At 40.8% G+C, this 17,720-nt stretch overlaps 1 protein-coding gene across 1 annotated transcript; it reads left to right on the top strand.

The window, feature by feature from the left end:
- The first annotated feature begins 3,178 nt into the window (after positions 1-3,178).
- Positions 3,179-17,273, top strand: KIFBP (kinesin family binding protein). The gene is made up of 7 exons (XM_089510477.1): positions 3,179-3,590; positions 8,365-8,463; positions 11,691-11,770; positions 11,862-12,045; positions 13,755-13,839; positions 14,814-14,923; positions 15,837-17,273. Exons 1-7 carry the CDS (start codon positions 3,195-3,197, stop codon positions 16,713-16,715), a joined length of 1,833 nt encoding a protein of 610 aa, XP_089366603.1. The 5' UTR covers positions 3,179-3,194; the 3' UTR covers positions 16,716-17,273.
- Positions 17,274-17,720: the final 447 nt, after the last annotated feature.

Here is a 17,720-nt window from a genome sequence, read left to right as displayed (position 1 = left end):
ATTTACATTAGAGTGATAAGGATTTCTGACACAAAAGTTATTTAGCAATAACGTTCTTTCCTGGCCAACAGCTATAATAATAATGCTGAAGTGCAGAATAGTACCCAGGAGTGGCTTTTTGTGTGGAAGAGCTATGAGCATCAGTTACTTCTGGTTCTCAAGTTCCTAGGTAAACATTTTAAGTGTTACCTTTTGCACCCTGCTCCAATTGATGGATTGTGGATTTCCAGTCCAAAAACAATTGTGCAAGTCCACTGCACCTTTGTTGGGTGCCTTTAAGATGTTTCTGACTTACTCAGACCCCTATCGTGAGATTTTCCTATAATTTTTTTAGAGGGGATTTTCTTTTACCTTCTGTGGCTGAGTGACCGCATACCTTTATTTAGAGGCGGAGCCTTGTTAATCTGGATTGAAATTTCAGTATGCAAAGGGAATTTGTAGCACTTTTGAGACTGAGCAAAAGAACTACAGTACGATAAATTTTTGTAGACTTGGGAGCAGCAATAAGGTGGTTTCGCCCTGTTTTGAAACCTACTTGCTTAAATGATGTGTGTGGCCAACCTGGGAGGAATCTGTAACAAAGTCATGCTTTAGGGCTAAACACTGTAGCAAAATAACCCCAGTTTTCTCCAAAGCAAGATAGAAAGAGAACTATTGCACCAGCATGCAGCATGCGGATGCTCTCTAGGGCAGAGACAAGGAAGGGTAAGGTGTTGGCACCATTGCACATGCGGACAAGTGGTCTGCCACACCATCAGCCCAGTGCACACCATGAAGCAAAATGACGACCAACAGGATACAGGGTGTGTGGAAACAATAGTGGGTTTAACCATAACATTAACAAATAGGGGGCCATGGGGAAGGGGTGGAAAGGGCATATACAGGAGGTCTCCATGATTATGCTGTGACAATGTCACTAAACACACCAATATGCTGTACATGTGGTCAATCACTTGTGCAATCAAGTGGCCAAGTGTCGAATAGGCTGGCATGAGTGGGCAGGATGCGGGTGGTAGTCACTGCTGGTGTGTGTGCGCTTGTAGAAATGCATTTGAAGCAAAACAGAAAAATCATGGGATAGTACAGCTTGTGTACCCATGAATGCCATTTTGGCAGGTCCATCCTTAAGCCGCAAACAAGTTGAAGGAACATAACAACAGAGTGTAGAGAGATCTTGTAGCACCCTTGAGATTAACTGAAGAAGTTGACAGCATGAGCTTTCCTATAATTTCTTCAGTCTCAAAGGTGCTACAAGATCTCTCTACATATTGATTCTACAGACTAATATGGTTATATCTTTGAATTCATCAACAGAGTAGTGAGTCCCGTACTCGTCTTCAGTGATGGCGAACCTATGGCATGTGTGCCAGAGGTGGCACTCAGAGCCCTCTCTGTGGGCACACATGCTGTCTCTTTAGCAGAGTTTGCCAGAGTTTCTTACTAGAAAGCCAGAGGGACGTGGCACTTTGCAATAAATGGGGTCTGGGTTACAGTTTGGGCACTCGGTCTGTAAAAAGTTCACCATCACTGTACTAGTGTTTTGGACTTCAGCTCCCAGAAGCCTTAGCCATCTTGGCTAAGGGTCTTGAATTCTGGGAGACAAATTCCAAAACATCTGGAAGGTCAGAGTTTATAAATCACTACCCCAGAGGTTGCTATTCGATTATCATTCCCACTACCCTTTTCCAGCAGTGTGGTGGAATATGCACTCTTAACCTGTTGCAAATTTTCAGCGCTTCACTGGCTTCTTCACCAGGCAAAGGTGTTTAAAAACCATACAGGAGAAAGAAAATGACGATGTGAGTCATAGGCCTGTATTTTACTAAGATATTTATTTATTTATTTACGGTATTTATACCCCACCCTTCAGTTGAGATGGTATGGAGGGGTATTCATGTAGACAGGCCACTCAATACCATCTGAAGCGAGAACAACATTATCTTGACAAAATGCAGGCTTGTGACTAACACTGTCCTATTTCTTAATCCCTTTGCCTAATGAAGAAGCCAGTGGAGCTTCCAAAGCTTGCAACATATATTTTGTGCATTTTGGATGGCTCCATAAAAACATCACTATTTCGTAGATTTTGGATGTTATTGCACATGAGGCAATGTGGTGTGGTAGTTCAAGCAAGGTGACCAGATGTCTTATTTTCCCCAGGACATGTCCTACATACATTTCAGCCATCTGCCCAGGAGGAATTCCACAATGCCCTCCATTTTGAGCATGACTAAGAAGTATGAATGTTTAGTTTTTTTTGTGGGCGTTTTGGACTATGTGTCTGGGTTCTGGAAGAGTTTATTCCTGACGTTTTGCCAGCATCTGTGGCTGAGAATGGCAAAACATCAGGAATAATCTCTTCCAGAACATGGCTCCAATCTGAGCCAGGGCCAGTTAAAGGGGGACCAAAGTGGGTTATTTCTCCAGTGTGGATGCAGCCTAACTGAAGGAAAGAAATAGGGAGCCTGAGCTTTGGTAGACTTGAGTCTACTTCCTCAGATGCATTTGAATAATAATAATAATAATAATAATAATAATAATAATGTAGAGAGATGTTGTAGCCCCTTTAAGACTAAGAAGTGGAAGAAAGAAATGGGCAGCAGGAGCTTTGGTAGACTTTAGTCCACTTCCTCAGATGCATTTGAATATAATAATAATAATAGAGAGGTCTTGTAGCCCCTTTGGGACTGATTGCAAGAAAGAGATTGAGGGCAGGAGCTTTGGTAGATTTCAGTCCACTTCCTCAGATGGATTTAAAAATGATAATAATAACAATGTAGAGAGGTCTTGCAGCCCCTTTTGAGACTGAACTGAAAGACAGAAATTGGGAGCATGAGCTTTCCTAGACTTCAGTCTACTTCCTCAGGTGCATTTGGATATAATAATGTAGAGAGATGTTGTAGCCCCTTTGAGACTAAGAAGTGGAAGAAAGAAATGGGCAGCCTGAGCTTTGGTAGACTTGAGTGCACTTCCTCAGGTGCATTTTGTGGAGGAGTGGAAGCCAGGGGGCAGACATATTGGTGTGTGAGAATGTCAACACTAATCCCAAGTCCTCTGACTAAACTTGGGCTGAGGCAGGAAAACAATGGCGGCTGCTGAGGCGCTAGGCCCAAAAGGCGTTGCTAGGCGCCCTCCCCTCGGTCCGCCGCGCATGCGCAGTACTACTACTCGAGAGAAGCGAAGCGGCGGACAAAATGGCGGGCGACGTCTCCGAGTGGGCTTCGCTCTGCGAGAAGTTCCGCAGCGCCCTGAACCTCTCCTACGTCGAGTCCAAGAAGGACCCGGAGACGGAGCCTTACCGCTCCAAGTACAGCGCCAGGGAGCTGCTGGAAGGCATCAAGCAGGCGCTGGGCTCCGAGGGGGCGAACGTGGGGTGGGAGGAGGAAGGGGAAGGGGAAGATGGAGGCGCCCAGCAGCGTCGGGAGCGAGTGCGGGCGGCGCGTCTGGCGACGGTGGAGTACGAGCTCGGGGTGAACCACAACGACACCCAGGAATGCTCCGCCGGGGAGGAGCACCTGGCCAAGTGCCTCCAGCTCCTGGAGAGGCACCGCCTGGCCCCCGAGTGCGTCTCCCTCTACATCCAGGCCCAGGTGGGGCAGCACTTGGCCTCCAGGGCTCTGCAGCCACACTGCAGAGATAACCCGCTTTGGAACCGCTTTACGTCTTGGTCTGGCTCAACGCTATGGAATTCTGGGAGTTGGAGTTTGCATATGAAGGCCCCAGTAGTACTTCAAGGCACTGCAGATCCCATTGCAAGTGGGAGTAGAATGGCAGGGTGCGTCCGCACTGTAGAAACCGTGCAGTTTGACACCGCTTTAAGTGCTGGTGTTCCAGAGTATGGAATCCTGGGATTTGCAGCATGTCAGTATTTGAAGGCTCTAGTAGTTCTTCAGGGCACTGCAAATCCCAGGGTTCGATAGGACGCGTCCTTAGCAGTTGGACGTGGAATGGCAGGGTGCATCTACACTGTACAAATCGTACAGTTTGACGCCGCTTTAAGTACTCAAGCTCCAGGCTGCAGCGTCCTGGTGGGATTTTAAGTTTTGCAAGGTCTTTTTGTAGCCTTCTCTGCCAAGGCGTGCTGCTGCCTCACAAAAGTGCAGATTTCAGGATTCTGTAGGATGCAGCCATGACAGTTAAAGTGCTTTATTTCTACAGTGTAGATGCACCCTAACAGGCCTCTCCAGGGCTAGCCTCTCCTCTTAAAATGGAGGCAGCGTCTGCACCTGCGCAACAGAAACAGTTGGACACTGCTTTACCTGTCACAGCTCAATGCTTGGAGTCCTAAGGCTTGCAGTTTTGCAAGGGTTCTTAGGATGCAGCTATGGCAGTTCAAGCGACGTCAAACTGCTTTATTTCTGCAGTGCAGATGCAGCCAGTGGTAGAGGCATAGTCTATAGCGGTAAAGTAGGATGCTGGTACTCGTTGTAATACAAGTTAGAGGGAGTTGCTTTGACATCAGCCTGGGTGCATGGCAAAACATGTATTAATTACAGAATCCAGCACTCCTAATGAAAATGGCTGTGGGCATTAATATTAACAGATGGAGCCCAGGGTTTCTATGAAACAGGTGGATCTGACATTGCCTTTGCTTTCTTCTGTACTGTTATTGTTTGTATTTGGTTAGCCCAGTGTTGTGGCATAGGACAGGCTGAACTTTCCAAGCGTTCTCATACTGATCTTTAGCAACTGAATAAACATGTGATACACTTGCGTCATTTATGAATGGCTAGGCTGACTTAATATATTGGCTTTGGACCTGAATTCATGTTCTGTTTGAAGTCATTCCCTTTTGTTTGTGAAAAGGGCTAATGAAGGAAGGATAAGGGGTGGCTTCTGTATTGATTTCTCCTTCCTTTGTATGTTGCATTATTATAGAGTGCTGTAGAACAGGTGAGAGGTCTGAGGAGGGAAAAGGGAAAATGATCTCTCTGCCATCTCCCTTCAGTGAGCAGGCTTTATTGACGAAGTTCACTTCTAGGTGTTTGGATCTAACCTGTTTGGCTTGGCATTTTGGAACTTTTGTTGAATTTATGGGACACGAATGAAAAATATGCAGATGGTAGACATGAAAACAGCACTTTGTAATTATTTCTTATTTTGTTTATTACTGAAGCAGTGTATCTTTTTCATTGATTTGCCTTTTGGCACGAGTAAAATTTGGAAGAGATTTCCAGCTATGTTTACACTAGTACTGAAAATATAGGACAGAATTAGAATTATAGAAGGGAAAGAAATTACAAGATAAACTATTCTACTAAAGTGAAACTGAAGGCTTTCCATGGCTGGCATCCATAGTTTTTTGTGGATATTTCGGGCTGTGTGGCCTTGTTCCAGAAGAGTTTATTCCTGATGTTCCGCCAACATCTGTGGCTGGCATCTTCAGAGATTAAAACACACTCGTCCCTCCGCATTCACTGGGGTTAGGGGCACAGGACTCCTGTGAATGGGTAAAACCGCAAATAACAAAAACACTATGTTTTTACCTGAGAGAACACATCTCTAGGAATCTCTAGGTCCTCCAGTGCAACTCTGTGGTCAACACTGACCATAGATTTGAGCTGGAAGAGCTACAAATGCCTAGTGGAGTGTTCTCTCTAGGAATCTTTAGGTCATTCAGTGTGACCTTTGGTTAAAGTTGACCATAGAGTTACACTGGAGGACCTAGATATTTCTAGAGAGAACATATTAATAAAATCCGTGAATAATCATATCCGCAAAAGTCAAAGCCGCAAATGGGGAGGGACAAGTGTAGTCATATTTTTACATGCCTCCTTATCTGAAGGTCTACCCTCTGTTATTTCTAGTCTGACAAAAGTTAGGATGGCCTATGATAACTGTGCTTCTTAGAATACAAGAGTAAAAGCCTTGAGAGATGTTACCATAACGTTGTTTTGAATTTTTCCCAAAGTATACTTTGTGTGTTGGCTTGCTTTTTGTGCAGCTATGTATTTGTTGTTCAGGTTGTAGAGAGAAGAATGTAAAGACTGAACTGGAGAAATGCACTGCTGTGTAGTGTTGGGAACCATTTAGGGAGCTGGGAAAGAAAATAGCAGTGTGGTTGGTTCTATAATAATTAATAATAATAATAATAATAGTAATAATAATGTGTGATTGCGATTGTTATTTCTTTCTTGCCTCTCCTCAAGACTCAAGGCAGGATACAGCACAAAACACAATTAAAAACGCATAACCCACCGTTAAAACACAACACTATAAAACCAGCAAAATACATTCATAAGAGTTAAGATACAAATTATAATTCATGATTTACATGGGCTTATGGCAATAGCAAACTACTGCCTGGAATAATTGCTTGCAAGACAGACATGCTTCTGGTTCAAGCAATAAAAACAGCAAATTGTCCATCTGTTGACATCTTCTCAGTTCTCATTAGTTATAGTTTTGAAGTGGAAGCTGTTTAAACACTATGGGTCAGCAGAAGAGGCTGAGAAAGAAATAACATTTCCCCCCAGTCCAGTATGGTTCTACTTCACAAACTGTGATAAAACAACATTGGATAGAGCTCATAGTTATCCAGCCTCACTAATTAAATCCCCCCAAATAATAACCTGCAAAAGGTTTACTTGTCTGTTTTTTACTCATAGGAGGGTTGGCAGAAGATGTTTGGAAGGTCTTTTCCTTCCCTCTCTTATCAGTAAAAAAGAAGATTTTTGCAGGCCAGAAAGACGTACCTTTTATTTCCTCCCACCAGTTTGCTTGGTCTCCATGTGCAGTGTGCAGGAAACCTCACCTACTGCCCATCAGCCCATATGTTCATTGCACTGGTGGCAGAAACATGGATCACTCCATCCTTGTAACACCAGTGTACCATATGTTCCTTGTAAAACATGGAAGAGATTAATCTGCTGCATGTCTAGCACAGAAATAGAAGGAATGCTCCTAATCTGGAGAGGTGGGAAATATAATTATTATTATTATTTTATTATTATTATCTCCACCACCATTCCTTGTGGTTTCCTTGCTGAGCATGTAGGCAGAGAACCTAACTTCCTGCACATGTAGTTTTATTTATTTATTTTGTTTTCAAAAATGTTCTGCCTTGTGTAGTTGGCTCTCCTCTTCCACAGGCTTGCCATCTGTGGATTAGAGCATCTACAGATGGCTCTCCCCCGTTCTCCTCAACGACAGTATATGCATGCAGCCATGCCACCACAGTCGCACACACATTGCACCACCATTGGGAAGAACGGGACTTGAGGTTGCATTGATTTTGCTATCTGTAGGGGGAGGGCAGAATTGAACACACACACACCCCACGGATACGAAGAGCCAATTGTATTACAAAATCTGAGGGCTGTAATGTATACAGTTAAAAGTTTAGCTGCCTTGAGTCCCTGTACTGGGAGGAAGGCAGGATGTAAATAAACATAATAATAAACATAATAATAATAGGAATAGGAATTTAAAATTTTAGACTAAGGAATGATTTAAACAGTTTCACAAGTTAAAGCATATGTACTGATATGGATAAAATAATTAACACTCCAAAGGTGTTAGTAAAAATCCATGTTTTAACTTCACAATGGAATGAAGCCACTGTATGTGTCAACCAGGCTTCCACCGCGGAGGGTATTCCACCACAGGGGCACCACAGCAGAGAAGGCCCTCTCCCATGTGAGGGGAGAGGATTGCTCCCAGTGGTGGGATTACATAAGAGGACTGTTTGAGAAGACCTCAGTCCTTGGGCAAGCATGTATAGGGAGAGATGCTGCAGGTTACCCTAATCCCAAAACATGTCTGTTGAAATAGCAGCCCATGGAGGGAGAAAGCACTGTTGCTGTGCTGGAGCAACTGGATGCCAGCCTAGAAATGTAGGAGGCTGCTAGAGGAAGGACTTGGCTCTCCCTGTCCATCTCTCCTCTAACACCCTACTTATCAGGGTGAAATTCCATTTGCTAATAGAGGCTGAATTCATACTGCAGAAATAATCCAGTCTGACTCTACTTTAACTGTCATGGCTCAATGCTGTGGGAGTCTGGGAATTGTAGTTTTATGAGGCATTTAGCCTTCTCTGTCAGAGAGCTCTGGTGCAACAACAAAGTACAAGTCTTAGAATTCCACAGCATGGAGCCATAGCAGTTAAAGTGGTGTTGACCTGGATTATTTCTGCCATGTGGATGTAGCCAGAGTAGTTTAAATCAAATTTATGGTAGTGGCTCCCATTGGTCAGGAATTGCTTTATAACATGGGACAATTCTAATATTCATAGCCAATGAACTACTTTTAATTTTTATTCTGACACAACTACATGTAGCTTTCATTTTTTTCATTGTTATAGGATTTTATCTTTTTTATGTGATGCTTTTAAAAATAACAATTTCATTTCTTCTTATTTTGTAGAATAACCTGGGTATCCTCTGGTCAGAAAGAGATGACATTAAAACAGCACAGACCTACTTGGAATCAGCAGAGGCTTTGTATAATCAGTACATGAAAGAGGTAATATGTTCTGCAGTAGGTCTGGTCTTGGATGCCAGAGTAATTAAAATTGTAGATTCTAATGTTGATGTGCTGTATATAGAAGAAGCAAGTTGTCTGGGTGCTTTCTTGAATTTTGCGACCATTCTTAAGAAAACATGTTGCCAGGGTTTTTCTTCCTCTTAACTGCCATTATTTCTGAAATTGATAATACTAACTAGCAAATTAGAATGTCTAGCATTCTAAATTCATTTTTAGGTAAGTTTCAGAATTGCTGCAGTTTAAGCAAAGAGTTTAGTACCAGCTTGTGTCTTAAGTTTTCAGAATTTCAGTTTACTTTTACTTTTATAATACTATATATTCAAATTATTTGTTTTTGGATATTTTATTATTATTATTATTATTATTAATTTTATTGTGTTGTTCTTTATATGTGCAGTAGTCCCTCCATTCCCATGTATTAGACTGTGTACAATCTATTTTATTTTTGTACAGCACCAGGTACATTGTTGGCATTATATAAAGACCTCAGAAGATTAACATCTATACAAAATCAAACGTGTATGCTTTATTACTGTAAACACACATTATGTATAAAACAGCTCCATGATAGTTCAGTTAAATATTTTGTTTAAAAAAGGCTTGTATTTATTCTTGTTCAGCTATAATACTATACAGAACCAAGCCTCTGTACAATAGGCTAAACTCTTACTGCATAACAAGCAACCTTCTGAGTTGTTGACTCTGCTGGGCCACAGCATTTGCACAATGAGCCCTTTGTTAGAGCTTCTGGGGCACTATTTATACACGGAGTTGCCTCAGGAGGCATTTCCAGTGGTTTAAGTCCTCTGACATGACTCTTAGAAAAACAATGGAATGCTGTATTTTGGCAAGTCCTGAAGAGTGATGCTGAAAATAATGTTAATCTTGTCTTGATTTTATTTAACTGGATTTTTAAAAAGTTAATCCGTCTACGGTAATGCTATGGAGAGAGGACTGAAGATAAGTTTCTCTCTCAGATCTGTATTGTAGCTTCTGGTCTTTCCCATTTCTCTCACACCTTCTCACATTGCTGAAAGGTGTTAATGGCCCCCTTCTGTAAGTGTTCCTCTGCTATTTCCCTAGTGTCAATTTTTTTATTCCTGTGGTGTGTACAAAAGGGCCTAAATCCCCTAAAGGCACCAGATCCCATCTGATCATGAAAACTAAGCAGAATCAGCCCTGGTTAGTACCTGGATGGCAGACTTGATGAATACCAGGTGCTGTAGGCTATAGTTCTGATGAAGGTATTAGCAAAACGACCTCTGAGTATTCGTTGCATAAGAAGACCCTTTGAAATTCATGGTGTTGCCATACGTTAACAGGCAACTTTAAGCACATACACATACATACATTGTGCTCAGTGCCATTTGGTCATGCCTGATTTGAGGCTGTTGCTCCCCTAGTTCCACAGGGTTATAAATGCGCATTATTTCTTTTTCATGGGATACATTGAAATACTTCCTTGACATTTATTTTAAATATGTCTGACTCTAGTCTGATGGATTTTGGGATGGCATACAGTAATCTCAACAATAGTTGTGTGAAATCATACCAATTTTTAAATGGGTTGGGGAGAAGATCCTTCCCAATATGCATGCATAATGTGCCTCCTCTGAAGGACCATGTGAAGATCTGAATGTGTACACAGGATGCTGTGTATGGAGGTGCTCCTTAAAGTATTTGGGCAGGATTCATTGGAGGGACGCAGTACTTCAGGTTTTAATTAAAATATCTGTTAATTTTGGGGCCTTACTGGAGTGGATCCGTAAGTTAAAAAATGATTTGTAACATTTTTTATTCATTGATGTGCATGGAGCATCAACACTTACAATCAAGTCACCATTTTCTACATTTCTACAGCAACTTTTAACCATTTGTTCTTTAATTATTCAACAGGTGCTTGAATTGTAGACTTGTTCTCTTTGCTTAAAATTGCTTTTTATAAATGAAGTATACCTACACTGGTTGATTCTTCTACCTTACTTTTACTTTCTGTATCTTTTGTATCTTGTTATCAGTATTCTTGCCTGAGTATATTGTATGCCAAATAATGCCAAGAGTATTTGTTTTTATATTATTATGCTTACCAAAACGTTTTAAAATCTCCATTAGTGCTCCAGAGTAGTGGGCTAAATTTCTGCTATTTCAAGAATAACTTTGTGTATGGAGGGAACAAGTTTATAGAAGTACAAAGAGTTAGGTTTGTATGATAACTGGTTTTCTATATGCAAAGTATATACAGTTGGCCCTCTGTTTTTGCAGGGGATCCTTTCCTGACCCCCTCACAAAAACTGAGCCTCGTGCTTATTCAAGCCCCATAGGCTTGAATGGAACACACCCTTGTGTGCATGGCAAGGGCGGTGCCATTGCAAATAGCAAAGGTCGCCCCTCCACATATATTCAAGGGCGTGGATCTCAGATCCATACATTAGGAGGAGTGACTGTATTTTTAAGAAGTCACCAGAGTTAACTGCCTTAGATGTACTTGGCATTTGGATGTTTTGTGGAATAGGAATGTTTCAGAAAACTATTTAATGTGTTTCATTGTAGGCAGAGGTGGGGAATCCATAGCTCTCTAGACAGTGTTGGGTTATTGTTGTGTTCTTTCAAGTTATTTCCAACCTAAGGCAAACCCTAAGGCTACTTTATCATGGGGTTTTCTGGGACTGGAAGCATGTGACTCATCTAAGGTCACCCAGTGGGTTTCCATGGCTAAGTGAGGAATCAAACCATGGTCCCTAGGGTCATAATCCAACACTCAAACCACTATACAACACTGGCTCTCAGTGTTGGATTGCATATCTCATAATATCTAATCACTGGTCATTCTGGCTGGGGGCAGATGGAGTATGGAGCCCAGACCTGTCTGAAGTAGCACAGATTTTCTGCCATTGCTTTTTATATTTCTATGGCCTGTTACAGACTGCCAAAATAAAGCTGCTTCGGGTCTCTTTGGAGGTATGCTATTTAAATGATGCATGGGTCCTAAGAGTCCAGAGGTTGCGCCAAAGCCACACTCCATTCCTAAGCACTGGAGTGCAGCTTTGGTGCAGCTTCCGGATTCTTAGGACCCATGCATCATTTAAATTGCATATCTCCAAAGAGACCCGAAGCAGCTTTATTTTGGCAGTCTGTAGCAGGCCTATATGAGTAGTATCAGAATGCAGCTGGTAAAGTCCGCTCGAATCTGCTGTATTGTTTTGCAGATTGGGAACCCTCCGCTTGATTCCAGTGAACATTTGATGGGTGAACAAGAGAAACTTACTGACCAAGAAAGATCAAAAAGGCATGTGTTGGCTGAAGCAGAAGTTGAAAATTGGGCGGGGGGGGGGGGGATATCTGTTTTAAAATTAAACTGAAACCTCCTGTTTCCACAGATTTGAAAAGGTCTATACTCATACGCTATATTATTTGGCCCAAGTCTACCAACACCTGGAAATGATTGAGAAGGCTGCACAGTATTGCCATACCACCCTCAAACGGCAGCTTGATTATAGTGGCTATTATCCAGTAGAGTGGGCTCTCAATGCAGCTACTTTGTCTCAGTATTATCTTACAAAGGTAATTGTTGAAAATTCTTCCATTCATCTAATTTACTGAAGTGTTACTTTGATATTTGCCTCGTGATTCATATTGTCAGGCAGTGGGTTGGCTCCAGAATGGGCTGGGACTTGGAGCTCAGCAACATCTGGAGAGTCACAGCCTTGATCTAGACAAAGTTGCTTGAATCTAGGCTCTATTGAAATCAGTGGAGTCAGAGTTCAATCAGCTTAGTTTGGGTCCAAATGTAATAGCTTGCATCCAGATCTTGCTTATTATTATTATTATTATTATTATTAAGACTTCTGTATGAAAGGCTTTTGCTCTTCAGGAGGATTTCCATTGCTAGAAATGGATAGGAATCTGTTTTTACTAGTTTTTGTCCATCCCTGCAGTTACATCCCAAAGATCTGCTCCAGAGGATTAGGAAGTCATCTGGACAACATGCAATGTAGTGCTAGAGAGGGAGGAAAGAATTGGCTAATATCACCCAGTGAGTATTCTTACTGCCACAAACAGCCAATAGCTCCAACCCATTGTCTGTTTTTAAAGAATTGAATTGCCTGTATTTTGCCATGGAAGCAGGCTCCCAGGTCTCTGCATAGCAACAAGGGTTCGTTGTGGAGATGATCAGCTGTTGAGATACTTGCAATGCTATCTCCCTACATCTGAAAAAAGTTTTAACAATTAAAATATTTCTTTACATACCTTCTCAGCCTACTAAAAAAGCTCTAGGCAGCTATATGTGAACTAGCAGGGCATACATAGTATTCAGTAAATTAGATTATAAACTTCAGCATGTTCCAACTTCACCTTGAAAATATTGTTTCTAGCTAGTTCATTGTGTACCTTTCTGATATATTTACAAAATTTACAGATATAAAAGTGTTTTTAGTTCTAAAGTTTGTCAAATGCCATAGAAATTATACAAATAATATATTTCCTCCTTACTCCTAGTTTGGAACAGTTTAGCACTGGTTTATTTTCTGAGTATTGATTAGCACATTTTTGAGAGATGTCTGTGGTTGGCTTTTTTTTTTTTCTTGGCCAAAAAATTGAAATTGATGTTTTCACATCTAAGATAGATAGATAGATAAATAGACAGATAGGTGCATTATCAGACATGACTTTAAAACATTGCCTTAAAAACAGCCCTTACATTGGCATTTACAGATGTAAACATGCAATGGCCCATTCAGGTCTGCAGTGGTTTGGTTTTGGGACCCTGTGCAAATACCAAAAAATGGATGATCACACTCAATATTATTAAACAGCAGTGATGTGGACATGACCACTTCAGTGTGTCTTCTTTCACGTTGCCACCGTTTAATAGTACGGGGCATGACAATCTGCAGTCAATTCAGTTTGTGGACCTGGAGCTTGCAAATCTCAAAAAAATCACTGCAATTGCCAGCCAACAGTATAAATAATAAATGCAGTGTTCCAGCAGAAGAATTTGTAAGGAACTTAGAAGGTTATGCATCAGTTTTGCTAAGACAGCCTTGACTTTTTGGGGGAGGTGTGGCAGGGGACACATGAAGAGATAGTTTTGTGTTCATTTTCAGATTTTCTGCTACACAATTTTACTAATTCATGTTCCTGGATCCATTAATAACAATATATTTGGATGTCCAGTTTCAGAACAGTAAAATTCCAAAACTATATAATTAAGTGAAATACACAAGTTCTTATTTTTCAGGAACAAATGCCACCTTGTTTTATCCCCACAGCAATGTTTCATGGAATCCAGGCATTGTTTAGCTGCTGCCAGTGTCATCTTTAGCCAGGCTGGACAAGTGCCATCTGCAGAGGACAGTAAGTCATCCCATTTTAATCGGAACTGCAGTAGCTTTAAATTAATTGGGTAGGAATAAATGTTACATGCTTTATTTCCTATGCATAGTTTTAGTAATTACTTTTCTTTCCCTGCATCTGATCTGGTCTGACTAATTCCACTGATGTGGGGCAAAAGTAGATATGGATTCAGAAAAGTAGATTCAGGAAAGAAAGCCCTGGCCTTCTGTATCAAGTTGCAGGTTCTGACGATTGGAGGAAGTGTTTAAAGATCAACACTTGTTTTTCTCCTGTGCTTCTTTCATCTGTCACTAGCAGCCAAAACTGCAACAGTCAGCAGTGACAGCTGAGGCCTGCCATGGTCCAGAGAGTCAGAGCAGAATAGTAATTCCCTTTCTTTATAACTCTGCTCTCTTCTGTTGTTCTGAAGGTATTATAAGTTATCTTGGGAGCACCGGTTAGTACGTAGGGTATAAATACTCAAATAAGACTGCACTCCTCCACTATACTTGTACAACTGTAAAGTTATTGGTGCAGAGTCAAGGTTGGTCATGGTAAGGGAGAATTAACTTTTAATGTTTTGAATTGAAAGAGAAGGAATATGTTACAAAGCTGGTAGATGTGTTTCTGCTCTTGATGTTAGTTGTATTAGTAGTGTATGTTGCTCTCTTTTTGTATTTATATTCACAGTACTTAATGCAAGTAGTGCTTACAGTATTTTAAATTCTTCTATGCAAACTGTTCCAAAGTGTTTTTACATCCTGACTATGTCAAACAGAAGTTAAATATCACTCACTCTTAAAGCTATTTGGTTTCTTTTAGAGCCAGAAAAAGCTTCAGAATCATAGCTCTTCCTCATAACAATTTTATCATAATAGTGATAGCTATTTTCATTTTGTACCCTCCTCTAGGAACCTAGGGTATCTAAGATTCCCCTCAAAGAAAGAAGCTTTTCAATATTTAGTTGTTGATAAGATTGTCTTACTTTAAAACAGATGAAACAGAACAAGATCAGCAAGACCTTCGACAGAGAAAAGCTGAAATTGCAAGATGTTGGATTAAGTACTGCCTGAATTTGTTGCAGGGGGCTCGCAAGTTGCTTGAGGTAATCAAGGAATAAGCACAATTAACCATTTTTATGCTTGTAATAATAATTAACTTCAGACTTTTGCAAGACTGAGAGTGATGCTGAGACTCTAGAACCAGGATAAAGAGCCTTTTTCACAGAGTTTTCAGCTAAAATTTCAACTGGGGGATTCTGGGCATTGTAGCAGTAAAAAGAAATATTTCCAAGCTTGTTTTTCATCATGAGGGCTGTGTTTTCTGTTGGCAATCCTTATAGAGGCTGCATGCCAGTGATAGCCAGGAGTAAAGCAAATAGTAATGCAGAACCATCCATTCAGCATTCACTTACTCCCCTTCTCATTTACACACATACAACCATTAGTCTTTGCACATTTATTTTATATATTTATTCAGATCTCAGGTCAGCATGCAAATAAAATCAATGTAAACACTTCACACACAGTGTGTATGCACATCTATATTTTCATGTTCTGCCATCTCTTGCTTGGCCACAAACCTGGAAAATGAACCCCGTTGGAACTGACAAAGTGAAAGTTTCAACAGGGGGAGGTTACAGCAGACCTCATGCTCTACAAGGAAAGTAAAAGAAGCTATCCCAGAGCAACTGACTGGAGAATTGCTGCAAATTCCTTGCTATGTTCCCTTCAGTCTGTTGCTTTCCTAGAGCTTAGCTTTTGTTGCTATTGAATTTGCCACCACAAGTCTGCTAAAGATTATATGGTGATCCCTGAAGAGTCTGTATGAGAGGGAAGAGCTAAAGAATGTCTGGATTAGTCTGAAGAATATCTGAATTGTTGTATTTAAAATCAGAATTCTAAGAAAGTTGTGAGATACCATTTGTTCTTATGAAACTGAACAGTTTTATCAACTTGGTATTTAATCTCTCAGCCAATTATGGCAAAATATTCTACCTTGGATTGTTCTTGTTTTAGGACAATATTGGTGAGCTGGATCCAGACAGGCAGTCGGAGCTTAAAGCCCAGCAGAAAAAGGAGGAAGATGAGAAGGAGAAGGGCAGGAAGAAGGCTGTTCTCTTTGGAACCAGTGATTTGTGTGATTCTATTTTGGCCATGGAAGAAAAAGTGAGCTGTGTGTTTCCATTAGATTTCAAAGAAGCCAGGGAAGTCTTCTTAGTGGGCCAAAATTATGTCAATGAAGCAAAAGAGTTCTTCCAGGTAGATGGGTATGTCACTGACCACATTGAAATTATTCAGGACCACAGTGCCTTGTTCAAGGTATTGGCTTTCTTTGAAGACGATTATGAGAGGCGCTGCAAGATGCACAAGCGTAGGATAGATATGCTGGAGCCTTTATATGCAGGCTTAAACCCTCAGTATTATTTGCTGCTCAGTAGGCAACTTCAGTTTGAACTAGCAGATACCTATTATGAAATGATGGATTTAAAAGTGGCCATTGGCAATAGACTAGAGGAGCTTGACTCCCATACAATAAAGAAAATAAATTCTCTTGCTCAGATGGCAATAAAATACTATGAACTCTTTTTAGATTCACTGAGGAACCCTGATAAGGTTTTCCCTGAGACCCTGGAAGAGGATGTCCTTCGCCCAGCAATGGTGGCCAAATTTCATATTGCACGCCTTTATGGCAAACTGATTACTTCAGATGGCAAGAAACAATTGGAGAACATGCAAACATCATTGGAGTATTACTCATTTCTTGTAGATTACTGTGAGAAGCATACAGATGCTACCCAGGCTATTGAAACGGAGCTAGAACTAAGCAAAGAAATGGCTGGCCTCCTTCCAACAAGAATGGAAAGGCTAAGAGCAAAGCTTTCTACTTCCACCTAAACTTCCTTCCCATCATGGAGATGTGCAATATTAATGTGATTTCTGTCCAGCAAGACAGCTTCCTTTATGGCAGTTGCCTTGTAGTAATCTGACATCTTTTGTTGTGAGCTCCCGCCGTGACAGGCAGCCTAGAACCTGTATTACATGGAAAACTGTCAACTGTAGTAGTTCTCCCACACGTTAATATTAAATACACAGTGAATGGTCACGTGGTGCTCAATATTGCTTGCTCTATACTGACATGCACACTTCCTGCCTTATTTTTCCTACTTCCACTCTGCAGTCCAGTTTCTGACTGTAGTGCTGTTCTCCAGCTGTTTCTTCTGGTAGGGAACTTTTGAGTAGGTTGTGTTTGCGGTCCAATCCATCCTCACAAAATAGTTTTGGATACTATGGCATGGGCAGAATTTTAGATTTCTCCTTATTTTTTCTTTAAGATTTTTGTTAACAGATTGCTAATTTAATTGTGTTATATTTATTTTTGTATATGCTGTTATCCTTTTTTTTTTGTTGACTCCGTTAAAAGAGAATCGATAAATAAACATGACTGATAGTAAATTCACTTGATATTCTCTTTTTGTGTGAGTTGCAACCTGCTTAGCAGTGAAAACCTGCTCTACTCATTCTCTATTTACAGCCTGAGTCTTAAATAAATTGACACTTCTATCAAAACTCCAAGAAGACCCAAAATTCAGACATAATAAAACCTTTATTAGAAAAAAAGCTCTGTTCAAACTAAATAACAATATACGAAAGCCTACTTCTATGAAAATAATAGGAACTCTAAAGTACTAGCTAGATTAGCAAAACAGAAAGCAGAAAAAAAGTATTGTTACAGCTATCACCTCCCCAAATGGCAATATCAAAACCACTCAAGTTGCCATCGTAGAGGAATTCCAAGAGGTCTACTCTGAACTCTATGCTGAAGAATGTTCCCCCAGATAAATTTAATTCCTTGATTCTCTCAGAATTTTGAAAACCAAGGAACGACACACCTTTCTACTC

The sequence above is a fragment of the Sceloporus occidentalis genome, unplaced genomic scaffold, assembly GCF_023333645.1.
Source record: "Sceloporus occidentalis isolate IW3139 unplaced genomic scaffold, rSceOcc1.0.p SCAF_2, whole genome shotgun sequence".
Classification (NCBI taxonomy): Eukaryota; Metazoa; Chordata; class Lepidosauria; order Squamata; family Phrynosomatidae; genus Sceloporus; species Sceloporus occidentalis.
Note: the sequence above shows the minus strand (reverse complement) of the source record. Positions and strands in the feature narration are given on the sequence as shown.